We start from the raw sequence: 17,157 nt of genomic DNA, 5'->3' as shown, positions 1-17,157 counted from the left end.
CTCCGATGGAAGTGGACACAAGGTCAGATGTGGCTTGAGTTAACCTTTGGAGAAGTCTGCAGTCTGTCATTATTCCTTTACCACACGGCCATACGCAAATATGAGGCAAGCGTCCCATTGATCTTAGTCATGGCTGTGAGTCCAACAACCTTCACCATTTACTTAGTGTGTTTAACAGAGAGGTTTGGCTGTGTGTTTTAAACCATCGCCACTTCAGGGTTCATAGATCACACACTTGTTTTACAAGGCAGAAGACTGTGCATTGTGCAGAGACTACAAGGTTGTTTATTCTGTGACAGCTGTTCAAGGAGTTCTGTCAACATCTAACATGGCCAATCATTAATGCCTAAATTATTACGCAGCCATGAAACTGGTGCATTATTCATCAAAGGACTGTGGGACAGAAGACTTCACACACACAGAGAGAGAGAGAGAGAGAGAGAGAGCGATAGATGGGGGAGAGAGAGAGAGAGAGAGAGAGAGAGAGTTAGTTCTCTCAACAAAGACTAGAACACATAATATATCCATAGCCCAGTCGGCAGGAAACATTGACTCTAGTGACTGGATGCTTGAAATGACTAAAATTAATCTCTGAATATAATGTGACCATGGCTCATATTTCAGGCTGAAGATTTCAATTACAGTGTTTTTATTCTCACAATTATGTGGTGAATTTTCTAAACTCTTAGTACAAAACTCCAATCTGGTAACACTTGTAACGGAGCCAGTCTAACATTCTAAACCTTTCGGTGTGCATTGTTTGTAGACATCTTTCACCACTCAACCATTAATCAAAAAAATAAGTTTACTGTGAAATATAATAAAGTATAATGTTTAATCAACAAAACACAATACCTTCTCAATTTCGTTCCTTTAAAAACCAGTTAATCCAATAGCAAAACAAGTTAACATACAAAATTGCCCTTTGAATGTAGCATGCTACATAACTGTTTTCACATTAGGCAATAACTATCCTCATTGTTCATTTTTTACCTTTACTTAACTAGGCAAGTGAGTTAAGAACAAATTCTTATTTTCAATGATGGCCGAGGAACAGTGGGTTAACTGCCTTGTTCAGGGGCAGAACGCCAGACCTTGTCAGCTCGGGGATTCGATCTTGCAACCTTTCGGTTACTAGTCCAAAGCTCTAACCACTAGGCAACCCTCTGCCCCATGCACCTAGGGAAAAACCTTTTGGCATGGCGAATCCAAGCCTTACATATGTTCTGGATTGAAATCATTGCATGCTTCATCTATGTACTGAATGAGGGTGATATGCTCATGGGGCTGGCCATCATACACCTTCCACCTGCATTGTAGTCATATATTCTATTTTACAGCACTGTTCTCCTGTATTGTAGTGGAACTGTAGCTCAGTTCATTAGAGTGTGGCACTAGCAACAACAGAGTTGTGGGTTAGATTCCCACTGGTTTCACTCTGGATAAAAGTATCTGCTAAATAAATTGAATATATTACAGTACTGTTCTGGTCAATAAAATGTAAGTAAAGCAGTGTGAATTATTTGCATGTTGCTATTGTATTTCTGCACTACAGGAGCCAGAATCACAAGCATTTCACTGAACCTGCTGTATCATCTGCTACCCATGAACACTGATTCGGTTTGTTACATACGGTACATCTCACAGATATGTATGTTTTATTACTGTACAGTAAAATCATAATTGTCATCATTATAGAAGTACATATTATACTTGTCGTGTTTCTACTTCACAGACATACATTTTCATTATGTAGTTCTCATAATCTGTAGTAGGCCAGGCATGTCAAATCTATAGGACATGTCAAATCTATAGGTTTACCAAATGTGTTAGTGATCATCCATTAAGAGCATTCGGATTAAGTAATAGTCAAACGTATTTTATCAAAGTAAAGTGAGCATTGCATTGTGAAAGGCAGTTACTTTATATGAACATGTACTGCAATGTGAACATGTATTTCTAGATGAAACACATTAAGATGAAAAAGTCATTATGTTTTGTGTGTTGTAATTGGTCAATTGAAAATGTGCTTAGAGTTTTGAAACAACTGTCTTATGGATGATCTGTTTGGAGTTGTATACTAAGAGTTGTGAAAATGTACCACATACTTGTGAAAAATTCCCCAAAGCAATGCAAAAAAACTGCAACTGTACTTTAAGTTGTGTACTTGATTACTTTGATTTAATGAATGCAAAAAAACAATCCTGCAGCAGCATTACCATATGCAGTAGGAGCCTAGCATTTATCTGAACATTTCTTACAGAAACTATGAAATTTATAACCAACAGTTAACGTGGAACAATGCATCTATAGTGATCCAAAATATGAGATATTAACACATTATGGACCCTGACCTTTCAAATGTCACAATCCGGCATCACTTCCTTACTATGAGAGTGAATTGGTTGTGACTCCGGCCAATTCCGGGGACCCTGGGAAAGAGGAATATCGACCTTCCATTCTTCCCACTAGTCTCTTGGTCTCCACCATGTCAAAGAGATTCAGTATCATACACAACAAGCATAGGCCACTCTCTTTGGGCCTCATCACAAATCAAAGAGGGGAAAAAAACAGTCCAACCTTTGAATAAACATGAACTTGCCCAAGAGCATTTATGAAGAGGTCCATGATCGCCTCAGGAGAGGCCCCAAGCAGTCTCCATTGATTCACACTAGTTCACATCTTAGCAAAACAAGGTCAAAGTTTACATCCCCCATGTAGAACCTTAGTCTACAACAGGAACCATATTGTTGGAATTAAATGAAAAAGGGTTCATTTAAAGTGAATCAATTACAATATGCTGATCAAATAAGATAGATCTCAATTGCTTCCTTTATTATGGATTTTTCCATGGATGGAAATCGTTTGTGACAAAACTATCCCAGTGAAGCTCTAGAGAGCAGGCTGTGTCCCAAAAACATCCAACAGTCATTCAAGCACACCCAATCACATACTTCAAAGTCATCCTCAAATTGTTAAGCACACCACCTTTGTCAATGTATAATATTGTATCCTATCTTCTGGTGTCAACTGACCGGAGTGATTGATAACTTCTATTGTAAAGCTATTGCATGCCATCGACATCTGTGTGTGGTGGGGAGGGAGGAGCCTCATTGGTGTGCAAGACATGTCTAACCCCTCATTCTCCACAGCAGCAGTAAACAGCAACACAGAGACCCATTGTGCCGTGCAGGAAAGAAAATCACTCTGTTTCAGAAGGAATGAACAGCACTTTCACTCAGTCTCACTCACACCAACTCAAATGGCCTCTGCTACCCACAAGCACAAGCTCACTTACCCACAAGCATAATAGCAGGATTGTAAGACTCACATAAGCATTAAAATAATGGTTCAATTAAATCACAAGTAGGCCAGTTATTGCTAATTTAAGTTCCCAATTTGATTTAGTTCTCAGTTTAATTAATGAATGATTAAGAACAACAACATAAACATGGTGCACTCATAACAAAGTCAATGTGAAATCGAACAAAGCAAGTGAAAAGTCCCCTTACTGTAGTAGAATCCATAGAAAATGCATCGTTAGTAGTAAGAAGAAAACATACAGCACCATGGACAGCGACACAATAGCTACGTGAAGCGACGGGCAAAAACAAAACGAGACACAAACAGCAGAATAACCGGGGCTTGGAGAAGGTACTGTATTTATGCCCACAGCAGACTTCAAAGCAAATGTCACCTGAAGGTCAAAACATAAACTGGTCCGTTTAAATCCACTAAAAACAATCTATTTTTGGTATAAGGAGCGTTGAGAACTAATCATCATGTTGTGCGTTTCAGGTAGGCTACAGGAGATCAGTTGTTGTGGAGCAGTAGTTTTTATCATCCGTAAATCGTAACGTACTGGTAAATAATCTATACTTTTAGAGGACACTGCTGCTCTCTACCTTTTGAGGAAAATATTATAGGTATGAAATTAATGGTAGTCCTGTGGTATTACAGTGAGGGACCTATAGCAACGCTGGTCGATAAATTGCATGCACAAGCGTCATTCAGCTAAAGTGCTCAGCAAATTCCTCATCAATACACAGTGGTCTATAGATCAAAGAGAGTGCTGTTACCGCCCCTAATACACCCACCCCCTCCTCATCACATGGAAGCACGCACACACACACACACACACACACACACACACACACACACACACACACACACACACACACACACACACACACACACACACACACACACACACACACACACACACACACACACACACAGTGAGAGAGAGAGAGAGACGTAAAATCTTAATGCTTAATTCAGACTTGACAAAGTGCTTCAGTGAAAATTTAATTGCGCTTATGGCGCATTGTATTGATCATCTATATCATACAATATTATGCAATTCTCTAAATTGTACATCTTGAAAGACACTTAGATATTCAAAACATATTCTCTACCATAAATATCATACACTCTTCAGTTATGTTTAATATAATGGACAAATAATTATATTTTACATAAAGATTCTTAAAATACAGCACTTATAAAATGTCAACGATAAAATACTTGGAGTGCAAAGGCACTTCTGGAATAAATGAGTTGCCAAGTGGACGGAACCAGTACACGTGTTTCACACTCACCATCAATAGGCTATTATGTACAGGAAAGTAAGTTCATAATTATTTACTTCTGTTCTTCTATTAAAATGAAATCGCTTCCCACAGACGAAATAAAATATAGAATATGAAATGCACAAAGCAGTAGTTTACATAGTTCTTGCGGTACCTGCTACAGACTATATTTCAAGTAGAAGAAATAATTTAAACCTCCAGTAAAATAGTATAACTGCATATACGTTTACTCAATACAGCTGGACAATAATGGAGAGCAACCGCTTATGTTGCTTTAATTGAGTTGGACTCGTCAATTTGTGGAGTACATAGATACAAATCGATGTAATCATTACTGATGATAGTAAGTAGGGCAATATCTTACAACTGACTCATTGCAGTTTGTTTTTCCAGAACTTCGAGGTAGTCTGGTTCTGTTTTTAGCTTCCCAGGCAGCACAGGGTGTTCATTTTTTGATTGATTGGCATAATACTTTCGTGGAGTCCCATAGAGAACCGTTTTATTCAACCTGTCCTGGTTGTGTCGTCTAGTGGTTTCATATTGAGGAATGAATTGTCTTTTCGGTAAAGTGCAAAAATTATAATTCAGAGCCCCAACAGTCGGAAGCTCCTGAACCCTCTCTGCAATGTTTTGATAAAGCAGCTCCGGCTCTCGATTGCCGCAAGATTGTTTCTCAATGAACTCCACTGTGCTTATGGTATATGGACTTGGGGGCAACTCCGACGTTTTAGTGTCCATGGTGCTGAAGCTTAGTTCCTTTAGATTCCTATAGTAGGCCACCTGCTCGCTATCTTTCTGCATGTAGATGGGGTTCTGACACATCTGACCAACTGGGGGAGGGATGTAGTTATACACATGCGTCTCTGTTTTATCTGCAGTGGGTTCTGTGTTATAAGAACCATATTGTACCTGGAAGGAGTTTAAATCTACATTATTGGCACTGGCGGGAACGCTATCAGCACCTTTGCGTCGTTTCAGGACAAATACGAACAAACCAGCCCCGAAGCAGACCGACAGAATGAAAACCACGAGCAGTCCAAGTATGAGAACCGACAGGGGCACCTCCGCATGCATCTCGGGCACCTGCTCGTCTGTGGGCGTGATGGCAGAAGGAGGAGTGGAGTCAGTGCTGGGTCTGACGGTGGGGGCCTTGGTTATTGTGATCTCGTTAGGCTCGGGACAAATTGCATCGTTACGCAGAGACCTGAGGAGCCGCCCTGCGTGTTTGGAGGGCGAATCACATGTGATTTCATTTACCACAACGCTGGTGCTGGATAGCTCCATCCAGTTTTTAAGCGCAACGATGTCGCAGGTGCAATCCCATGGGTTTTCCTGCAGGTCGATCTGAATGAATGCGGAGAGCTGGTCGAGCACACCGCGCACGGGCAGGTGGGAGAAGTGATTGTTTCTCAGGTTTAGTCTTGTCAGCATAGTTCCTCCAAAAACATTGTCGGGAAGGGATCTCAGTAGATTGTTGTTTAGGAACAGCAGCTGCAGATTATGTAAGGAGTTAAACGTCTGTGGTAAAATGTCCTTGATAACATTATACTCCAGGTATAAGTATTGAAGGCTCTGCAGCCCTGCGAATAATGATTGGGATAGACTTTCAATGTAATTGCCATTGAGGTAAAGTCTCCGTAGATTAGCTAGGTTTTCAAAGGCCCCATTCTGAATGACAGCTATTCTATTATTTCCTAAGTGGAGGAGCTCTAGTGAGCTATATTCGGTAAGGTCTGTTCTGTATATGGTCTGCAAGTAATTGCCTGTTAAATGCAATTTCTTTGGATAGGACGGTTTAGGGGTAAGCTCTGTTATATTATGCAATTTCCTCTCCTGGCAGTTTATATTTAATCCACTGTCTGGGTTCTGAGAGGTGCATACGCAAATGCTAGGGCAGGTCATGGGAACAGGGGACCTAGTCTGATAAACCATTATAGGCCCGAAAACTTGTTTGTCCTTACTAGACGTTACCCTTTGTGTGGGGCGATTTCTCGTTTTAGGGGGACGGGAGGCCCTTGGGGTTTTTGTTGGAGTGACACCGGGGTGTTGGGTGGGAGAAAGGCCGTGGTATTGGGAATCAGAGGGAGGCTGCATTGCGCGGTGATTGGAATCACCAGCATTGCGTCGGGGGCATAGATCTTGCTTAATCAATTGCGTAATGTCCTTGCCATGCAGTCTGAATGGGGTCTCGCACACGATGTCCCCTACAAAGACTGATATGGTGTCCAGCCAGGCTTTTAGGGGGATCAGATCACAGGTGCAGTTCCACGGGTTCTCCTCCAGTTGGATCTCCATAATGCCACCTATATGCTCCAGCACGCCAGCAAAAGGCAACATCTTAAGCCGGTTCCCCCTTAGATCCAAATGCGTTAACATAACGAAACGAAATACATTGTTGGGAAGAGAGAGCAGGAGGTTGTCATTGAGAATCAATACTTTGAGTTTATTCAATTTGCCGAATGCACCTGCTTCAATGGCGCTGATGTAATTATAATCTGCCTGTAAATACTCCAAACTCTCTAAACCAGCAAATGTGTCCTCCTTGATTATTTCCAAGTTATTGTTATTGAGATGAAGTCGTTTTAAAAATCTCAGTCCAGTAAAAGCTCCAGTCTTTATCTCCTGTAACCCGTTGTTCCCCAGATGAAGTGATGTCACATTACCATAACTAACAAACTCGTTTGGATTCAGCCTTGAAAGAAAGTTTCCATTGAGAAAGAGTTGACAGATTTTGTTCGGTGGGGGTTGAAATAGACTAACCGTTGTAAATCCTTTGTTTTCACAGTTGATGCTCAATATATTCTCCTTTTCCTCACATGAGCAGCGGTTCTTACAAATGTCTTTCGAAGTTTTGCGACTCTCAGTCTTCGAGGAGAAACTGGTCACAGTTAAAACGCTGAGCAACAAAACGCTGTTCAGCATTTTTACAACAATGTTGCTGAATTATCCAGCATCAACGTTGTATGAGTCTTGGAGTTGGCAATTTCAGTGCAGACATGCAAGCCCAAATTAACACAGTATTAGTGTTAAAATGGCACCAGGGCGCACGGGCGCGCAGGACTCTCCATTGATCTCCTTACAATCCAAAAAGCAAATTAAATCATGAATCAGTCATCGGACAAGTTCTGAGCCAGGCTTGAATGGGTACATTGTTTGTTTGTCAGGAGACTAGCTTCGCAATATACTGCAATCCCGGTATTACGCACGACCAAACAGGCAGCAGTTTCAAGCATTTCGGTAGCAGCACAATCAGAAACGGCGAGATACTCACTGAACGACAGAGATAGTACAGTCTCTTCTCGACTTGATCCTAAGAAATTCCATTCTTCATTAAATGCAATTTAGTTTTTGACAAAAATACAATATAGGTAGCATATCACTTCGCGTTGTCCTTTACTTTCTCGATGGAAACAGCGAGAGAACCAACTCTGAGATATAGACAGGATGCTGAAGAATAACATGCAGAAGCATCCTCCGCTTGCGCATAGGCACCAACTGAGAGGTCTATGCCGAATTTCTGCCCTACGTCCTCCCACATTCAAGGCATGGGAGTCCTACGTCACTAGCATCGACAACATGTTATACTTGCTAAGAACAGTTTAGCATTCTTCTCAATAGTAAAAAATAACATTATTGTTAGACTAACACTACCGGTACCTCGACCAGGCCTACCAATGAACATAACAGTAGTAGGATAGGTTATAATAAACACATATGCTAAGGTTATAATAAGAAACGCATTGCCACGGGTGTAATATATAAATTCAATTGGAATACTTCACATGCTATTGTAGAGTAAAATATTAACGATGTAAATGGTTTCTTCAGAAAATGTGCCTACTACAATCTAATGCTATTTTACTTTCCCATAGAAAATGCACGAGCACACGTATAGAATCTTCAATAAAATATTAAGTTGTATTGAAACATTTAATGCAACTGAAAAAAACAAGAACATTAGTTATTTCCAGTGGGTTTATCACGTTTTTTACTCAACCCACCACTAGGAGGTGGAAAAAGCACCTCTATCATTTGATTAGCGCAAGTGCACACACGCACGCACGCGCGCACACACACACGCACATACAGTATGCGCCCAATTCAAAAGAGGAATATTTGGTTTCAAAATACCTTCGGCTGAAATTAGGTTACATATATATGACGAGTCGACACTGTAATATATATATATATATATATATATATAGGCAGTCGACTTGGATACAGATTGATCCACAAAAGTAAAAGCATTAGCATACACAATGTATAAATTCAACCTTACGTTCTGCGCATGTTACTGGGTATGAATTGAGCACCACGCCACCTCCCAATGGGACCAGGAAGTGCATGTCGGACACACTGGAAACAGTGTTTGAATGAGCTGACGATAAACATTTATACCCGGCAAGAAATGTAACTACAGTAGGCCTGCTTACAGTCTACACACTTCAATGCAAAATAATAATTTGTCTGTTCACCTGTTAAATTCTACTGTGTGTTATCAACTGGTTTTGGATCCATAGAGCATAAACTTAAAATAGCCTATCAAGTAAATGAGAGATGCACATGGTAATTTGTTGTATGTGTGGGACCCATAGTAATATTAGCAAAATAAATATACCCACCCCCCCAATACTTCACATTATATTTTTGAGGTAATACCTTTAGACATGATGCTCATTCACATGGTATGTAAAGCTAGTATTTTAGGATATGAGATAGCTATTGTGGTTATTACTGAGTAATACTCAATGACAGGCACTGTTAGGCCAACTAAAACATCTCAGAGCTCTTAGATATTTGAACATCAGTAGAAGGAGACGTAGAGATGATACAGGCAGCATGTCTGATGGCCCTGTCTTTATTTTTTTTATTTAACCAGGCAAGTCAGTTAAGAACACATTCTTAGTTACAATAATGGCCAAACAATAACATGGACAACACTGGGCCATGGAACTCCTAATAACAGCTGGTTTTGATACAGTCTGGAATCTAAACAAGTTCTGTAGTGACGCCTCTAGCACTGAGATGTACTGTCTTAGCAGCCACTGTCTCTGCCCCACTCGGGAGCCACTGTCTCTGCCCCACTCGGGAGCCACTGTCTCTGCACCACTCGGGAGCCACTGTCTCTGCCCCACTCGGGAGCCACTGTCTCTGCCCCACTCGGGAGCCACTGTCTCTGACCCACTCGGGAGCCACTGTCTCTGCCCCACTCGGGAGCCAATGTCTCTGCCCCACTCGGGAGCCACTGTCTCTGCCCCACTCGGGAGCCACTGCCTCTGCCCCACTCGGGAGCCACTGTCTTGTGATTTCGGGAAAAAGGAACGTAAACGTTCTAAACTTCTACACACTTGAATGTTGTCGTCATTATTCAAGTGTGCAACAAAATTGGTGAGCTAGCCAGGAGAAACGTTGTTCCACGGTATGGATGACACAGCTAAAAATAGAACCGGACCTTCATTGACAGCGGTCACACGAGAAGAGAGGCAGCGCGCATGCAGAGTATGGAGATGGAACAGTGCCAGGATAGCTAAAAGATGTGTGGTTATGTTAAAGTCCCAGCTGAGAATTAGAGAAGGAGGCAAACATTGATCCACCTAATTGTGGAATTAATGGATGAAGTTATTGAAAAAGAAGGGGATGTTGCCAAGCTGTATCTGAATGAACTGTTCAAGTTAGCAGACCAGCTAAAGCAAAGTGATGGAACTGAACCTGAAGAGTATGTTAGGAGCCAAGAAGCATTTGAGAGTGTACAAAAATAATACTCAGATCTACAGTTGAGTTTTCATGCTGCTACCCAAGACTTAGCCGAGAAAATCACGAGGTTGAATGAGAAAGCGGGAAACAATGGACCCAGCCCAGGGCCAGTTCAACAAAGTGTGCTATATCCACAGCCAGACAGGTTATTCGAAGTGACAATACACAGAAATAAACAAACTCTCATACACAAATCAGATGCATCCGATTGACATGGGACTGAACAAGGGACACGGTGAAGCTGAAGTCATTGAAGCTGTAGTACAAGCTTTCAGTCCAGGCCTGAACATATGTGAAATGCTTGAAATAAATGTGACTTCACCCTTCCCAACTCAAAACAATTTTAAAGGGGTGTTTCAAGGAGGACAGTTCCATTGACCTGTACCGCAGACTATTAAACATGACCCAAGACAGACGTGAGTCCCCACAAAACTTTATTTTCAGTGCAATTGAGTTAAAAGAGAGGTTGTTATTTGCTGCCAGAGAGTAGGGTCAGACGGCAGTACAGTCCAGAGGTCATGCAGAAGAAGTTATTGAGGTCAGTTAGTACAGGGCTGTTCAGTGATCACATTACGTTTCAACTGAAACATTACCTTGATGATCAAAGAGTGACAGACAAAATGTTAATTGTCAAGATGAATGAAGCAGCTAGCTTTGAGTATGAAAGAAAAAGCAAACTGAGAAAGAGTACAAGTAGTAAAGTAACCAACATTTGCGAAGTACAGACTGGGGTGCAGATCCAGCAGCAAAGCCCCAGTGGCACAGAAGCAATGTTAGAGGTCCAAGATCAGTCTTCTCAAGTTGTAAAGAACACCAAGAGTCTTAAAGCCCCAGCAGCAGCTAGTCAAAGGGACGCAGAGCTTTTTGATGTGGTGAAGCAACTGAAGGAGGAAGTGAAGGAAATGCGTAAAAGTATGCACATCCCCCCCCCCCCTTCCCCCGGTGACTGCTCATTAGTCTAGATGGAATGGAAAGAGAGGATGCAGTGTCTGTCAGGAAAATGATACAGGTGATCACTGCTTTATGTGTGGACAATCAGGGGACTTCTCAAAGGGCTGTAGAGCACAAAGGAAGCCAGTGGGAAAAACTGATCAGGTGAATGTAGCAGGCCACGCTGTCTCAGAGCCAAGATGAACAATGACACAATGTATATGAGCTTACAGTATGTGAGAGATATGTGAAAGATTGATGTGGGCAATATGTGACCGATTGAAGTGAGTGATATGTGAGTGATTGAAGTGGGTGATATGTGAAAGATTGAAGTGGGCGATATGTGACCGATTGAAGTGAGTGATATGTGAGTGATTGAAGTGGGTGATATGTGAAAGATTGAAGTGAGTGATTGAAGTGGGTGATATGTGAAAGATTGAAGTGGGTGATATGTGAAAGATTGAAGTGGGTGATATGTGAGTGATTGAAGTGGGTGATATGTGAGTGATTGAAGTGGGTGATATGTGAGTGATTGAAGTGGGTGATATGTGAGTGATTGAAGTGGGTGATATGTGAGTGATTGAAGTGAGTGATATGTGACCGATTGAAGTGAGTGATATGTGAGTGATTGAAGTGGGTGATATGTGAGTGATTGAAGTGGGTGATATGCAGTGGTGTAAAACACTTTAAAGTACTACTTAAGTAGTTTTTCAGGTTATTTGTACTTTACTTTACTATTTATATTTTTAACAACTTTTAATTCACTACATTCGTAAGGAAATGATGTTATTTTTACTTCATACATTTTCCCTGACACCCAAAAGTAAAATTTTAAATGCTTAGCATGACAGGAAATAGTCCAATTCACACATTTATCAAGATAGCAACTTCTGGTCAACCTACTGCATGTGATCTGGTGGACTCACTAAAAACACATACTTCGTTTGTAAATGATGTCTAAATGTTGGAGTGCCCCTGGCTATCCGTACATTAAAATAACAAGACAATTGTACCGTCTGGTATGCTTAATATAAGGAATTTGAAATTATTTATACTTTTACTTTTAATACTTAAGTATATTTTAGCAATTACATTTACTTTTGATACATTTTAGCAATTACATTTACTTTTGATACTTAATTGTATTTTTTTTTAAATCCACCACGTCAATATGTGAGAGATTGAAGTGGGTGATATGTGAGAGATTGACGTGGGTGATATGTGAGAGATTGAAATGGGTGATATGTGAGAGATTGAAGTGGGTGATATGTGAGAGATTGAAGTGGGTGATATGTGAGAGATTGAAGTGGGTTATATGTGAGAGATGGAAGTGGGTGATATGTGAGAGATTGAAGTGGGCGATATGTGAGAGATGGAAGTGGGCGAAAAGTGAGAGATTTAAGTGGGCGATATGTGAGTGATTCCGAGACTACTTATACTACATTTACATTTTACATTTAAGTCATTTAGCAGACGCTCTTATCCAGAGCGACTTACAAATTGGTGCATTCACCTTATGACATCCTTACTACACCCCTTCATTCATAGTCTACACAGATAACAATCTGCTAACCTATGTATTGACAACAGCCAACCTGAATACGCCGACACACCGTTGGGTGGCCGAGTTAGCCGATTTCAAGTTCTCCATCAAGTATCGACCTGGGAAATCAAATGGAGACGCCGATGGGTTGTTACGGATGCCGCTGGACATGGGGCAGTACATGCACACATGCTCACTGGAAGTGCAGCCTGAGGAGATAACGACAACTATAATTGTCGTCCCAAGAGCAAGAGCATGTTTGCTGGTTCGAATCCCAGAGCAGATTAGGTGAAAAATCTCTCTGTGCCCTTGAGCAAGTCACTTAACTCTAATTGCTCCTGTAAGTTGCTCTGGATAAGAGTGTCTGCTAAATTACTAAAATGTCAAATGTAATGTAAAATAGTCAGTCACAGAGACAAGTCATTTACATGACTGTAGCTATGTGAAACAGTCTTTAGTTCATACAAGTTAGAGTTACTGGAAATAGTTCCTGAGTTAAAGTTGATACTATGTCATTGACTGAGTAAAGTACCAGACACAGAACATGGCACGTTTGTCAAGTAATGGGTTATGGTTAAGGGAAGGGTACATACCTAACAGTTAAGACACATTTCCCTCATAAAGGGCAGAGGCAGCTATCATAGTGCATGATGATATCAGCTAGCAACACATTTCATTCAATGAAGATACACGTTATGTGATGGACGGACGACGAGCCGAAGAGCATCCAGAGGAAATACAGAATGTAAGGACTACGTTTAATTTGGAGGGGAGAGTGTGGGACCCATAGTGCTTTTAGGCATAAGAAATAGACACCTCCCCCTTTTCATGTTATAATTTTTGGGTTAATATCTTTAGATATGAGGCTCATTCACATGGTATTGTAAAGCAGACTAGTATTTTAAGATATGAGATGGTTATTGTGGTTACTGAGTAATGCTCAATGTCAGGCACTGTTACACCAGCTAAGAGATCTCACAGGCAGAAACCCACCTGATTTAAGCCCCACCTGTAACAAAAGAAGTGGACTGTTTTACATTTCATTCTGATATTAGTTAGTATCACACATCAGTTTATCAAATAATGTAAACCACAAATAGAGATGTAGTAAAGCAGCATACAAACGTGGTCTCTTTCTTTGTCAGGCAGCTCCATGCAGCTGTTTCAGCCTAGCTCAGTGCTTTCTGTGGTGGAGGGCTAGCCGGCGAAGACGTTGTTAATCTTCTCTGGTTGTGCCCTGATTGGCTCAGGGTTCAGTCACTCATGGGAATTCTACATCACCACCGATGGGAACTCTACATCAACACAGAATCTATGGGAGAGCTAGGCAGTTCAAGCCCCTTGGGTGCTACCATAGATCTACAGTAGAAGCGCCCGTCCAAGAAGGCTCAAGGTCAATGGCCACGGACAAAATTATGTCAACTTACATTATATCTCCTGTAGCTTTGACTGGACTGATCATGTCAACATCACACTTTCAAAATCTTAGCTAGCAGGATAGCTAGCTAGATAAGCAGTCAACATCATGAATCATGTCAACAATTTACTGGCAAATCCTTTTCCATCCTTGTCATACGAAGAGAAATTAGAGATAAAATATCTCGGTAAGCATTGGGATTTGGACATAAACGTGACACAAAAAGTCAGAAATGGCAAATTCAACATAAATGGTTTGGAAGGAGGCAGTGGCTAACTGCAAGTGTCGCAAAGCAATCACTATGTTGCTTCCCCTACCTGCTATTCGGTGGAGAAGGTGTGTGGTCCAAGTCTGTGTTTAAGGAATTAAAACATTAAAATTGTGAATCACATATAGACAATGCTGTTAAACTGGGGTTACTGGGGAAATCATACATTGTGTCTTAGCTAGACAACGCATATAGACGAGCCATCGACCTTCACAACCAACAAACGGAGGAGAATAGGTACGTGCTTACCAGAACCTTAGCATGCATTAAATTGTGTGGCAATTGTCAGACAGCGCTGCGGGGCCATGCCTAGTCGGTCGACTCCTGCCCAGGCATTTTCAAATTATTTTTGTCATCATGTGTGAAGGAGATTACAGGCTACATTATGATGACCAACACCATTTAAATCACGACAACCGATAAGGACCTTCACTTGCAATACCACCAGCCATAAAGTTTGAGTGCATTGACCTTGCTGTCAATCTAGCATGACTTCAAGTTCATCCACTGAATGCCAGACTTTGATGGCAAAGTAATTGAGAAGGTTGCCGACAAGAAGGACCCCTGTGCCACCTTCCTATTCAAGTGAGTATGGCACAACAACGGTGAGTCCAAAATTGTGACTTGTATGCTGATGCAACAGTGATGTATTATGCCAGGGAGATATGTATACTGTAGCTAAGACAGAAAGTAATAATTTGGTCTCTCTTCCCATCAGAACATAGCCTACTTTATATTCCCTTGTTATTTATCATACTGTTCTGGCTTGCTGTAAAGGGAGAATACTGTAAGAGCGGCCAATGTTCTGAATTTTGTCACTGTCCATTTCAAAAGTACTGAATGGCTACGTCTGTCTCAGCTCGCCTCTTATCCGCAGACCACACGTACGGCGTCGTTTGGGCGAGTGGTTTGATGATGTCAACGTTGTGAACAGAGTGCCCCATGGTGACAGTAGGGTTATCGTATGGGCAAGCATTAGCTACGGACAACGAACAATTGCATTTATCGATGGCAATTCGAATGCTCAGAAATACTGTTAAGGTATCTGTGAACAACAAATACATATGTAAGGACTGACGCCGGAGATGAGAAGCAGGCACGGGGAGTCAACATTTAATATGAAACAGACAGGGAAACAAGACATGCACTTATTTCATTCACGCGCACCAAAAGACTAGAGTCCACCTGAGTGACACTTAAATACTTCTTCATTTTTCAAATAAAAACCATCCAACAATTTCTAAAGACTGTTGACTTCTAGTGGAAGCCATAGGAACTGCAATCTGGGTACTAGTAGTTCGAGTTTCCCATAGAAAATCATTGGAAAATCCAATGACCTCAAAAATGAAATTCCTTAAAGGATTGTCCTCTGGGTTTTGCCTGCCAAATCAGTTCTGTTATACTCACTGACAATATGTTAATAGTTTTAGAAACTTTAGAGTGTTCTTTATCCAATCCTACCATGCATATGCATATCCTAGCGTTTGGGCTTGAGTAACAGGTTGTTTACTTGGACCCCACTCCATAAACGTGGACCCCACTCCATAAATGTCTTAGTTCCTCCCCCTCGCGTCCTGGGATAGTCCACCCTTGCCACCGACCATGGCCTAGTAGTCCTCACCCAGAACCCCACTGGACTGAGGGGCAGCTCGTGACTGAGGGGCAGCTCGGGACTGAGGCAGCTCGGGAATGAGGGGTAGCTCGGGACTGAGGGGAAGCTCGGGACTGAGGGGAAGCTCAGGACTGAGGGGAAGCTCGGGGCTGAGGGGAAGCTCGGGGCTGAGGGGAAGCTCGGGACTGAGGGGCAGCTCGGGACTGAGGGGCAGCTCGGGACTGAGGGGCAGCTCAGCACTGAGGGGAAGCCCAGCACTGAGGGAAAGCCCAGCACTAAGGGGAAGCCCAGCACTGAGAGGAAGCTCAGCACTGAGAGGAAGCTCAGCACTGAGAGGAAGCTCAGGCAGGTAGTTGGCTCCGGCAGATCCTGGCTGGTTGGCGGATCTGGAAGAGTCTGGTTGACTGGCAGATCTGGAAGAGTCTGGTTGACTGGCAGATCTGGAAGAGTCTGTTTGACTGGCAGATCTGGAAGAGTCTGTTTGACTGGCAGATCTGGAAGAGTCTGGTTGACTGGCAGATCTGGAAGAGTCTGGTTGACTGGCAGATCTGGAAGATCATGGCTGACTGGCGGATCTAGCTGCTCTGGCTGCTCCATGCAGACTGGCAGCTCTGGCTACTCCATGTAGACTGGCAGCTCTGGCTGCTCCATGCAGACTGGCAGCTCTGGCTGCTCCATGCAGACTGGCAGCTCTGGCTGCTCCATGCAGACTGGCAGCTCTGGCTGCTCCATGCAGACTGGCAGCTCTGGCTGCTCCATGCAGCCTGGCAGCTCTGGCTGCGCTAAACAGGCGGGAATCTCCAGCAGCGCAGGAGAGGAGGAAAGCTCTGGCTGCGCTAAACAGGCGGGAATCTCCGGCAGCGCAGGAGAGGAGGAAAGTGCTGGCTGCGCTGGCTGCGCTGAACAGGCAGGAGGCTCCGACAGCGCTAGAGAGAAGGAAGGCTCTGGCTGTGCTGAACAGGCGAGGCGCACTGATGGCCTGGTGCGTGGTGCTGGAACTGGTGGTACTGGACCGAGGACACGCACAGGAAGCCTGGTGCG

The 17,157-nt window shown here is 42.5% G+C and overlaps 1 protein-coding gene across 1 annotated transcript; it reads right to left on the bottom strand.

Annotated features, from left to right (window-relative positions):
- Positions 1-4,295: 4,295 nt before the first annotated feature.
- LOC124010462 (SLIT and NTRK-like protein 2) lies at positions 4,296-8,070 on the bottom strand. Its single transcript, XM_046322907.1, has one exon. The coding sequence runs from the start codon at positions 7,512-7,514 to the stop codon at positions 4,953-4,955; it is 2,562 nt and encodes an 853-aa protein (XP_046178863.1). The 5' UTR covers positions 7,515-8,070; the 3' UTR covers positions 4,296-4,952.
- Positions 8,071-17,157: the final 9,087 nt, after the last annotated feature.

This window comes from Oncorhynchus gorbuscha, linkage group LG23 (assembly GCF_021184085.1).
Source record: "Oncorhynchus gorbuscha isolate QuinsamMale2020 ecotype Even-year linkage group LG23, OgorEven_v1.0, whole genome shotgun sequence".
NCBI classification, from domain to species: domain Eukaryota; kingdom Metazoa; phylum Chordata; class Actinopteri; order Salmoniformes; family Salmonidae; genus Oncorhynchus; species Oncorhynchus gorbuscha.
This window is presented reverse-complemented; position numbering and strand designations above follow the sequence as displayed.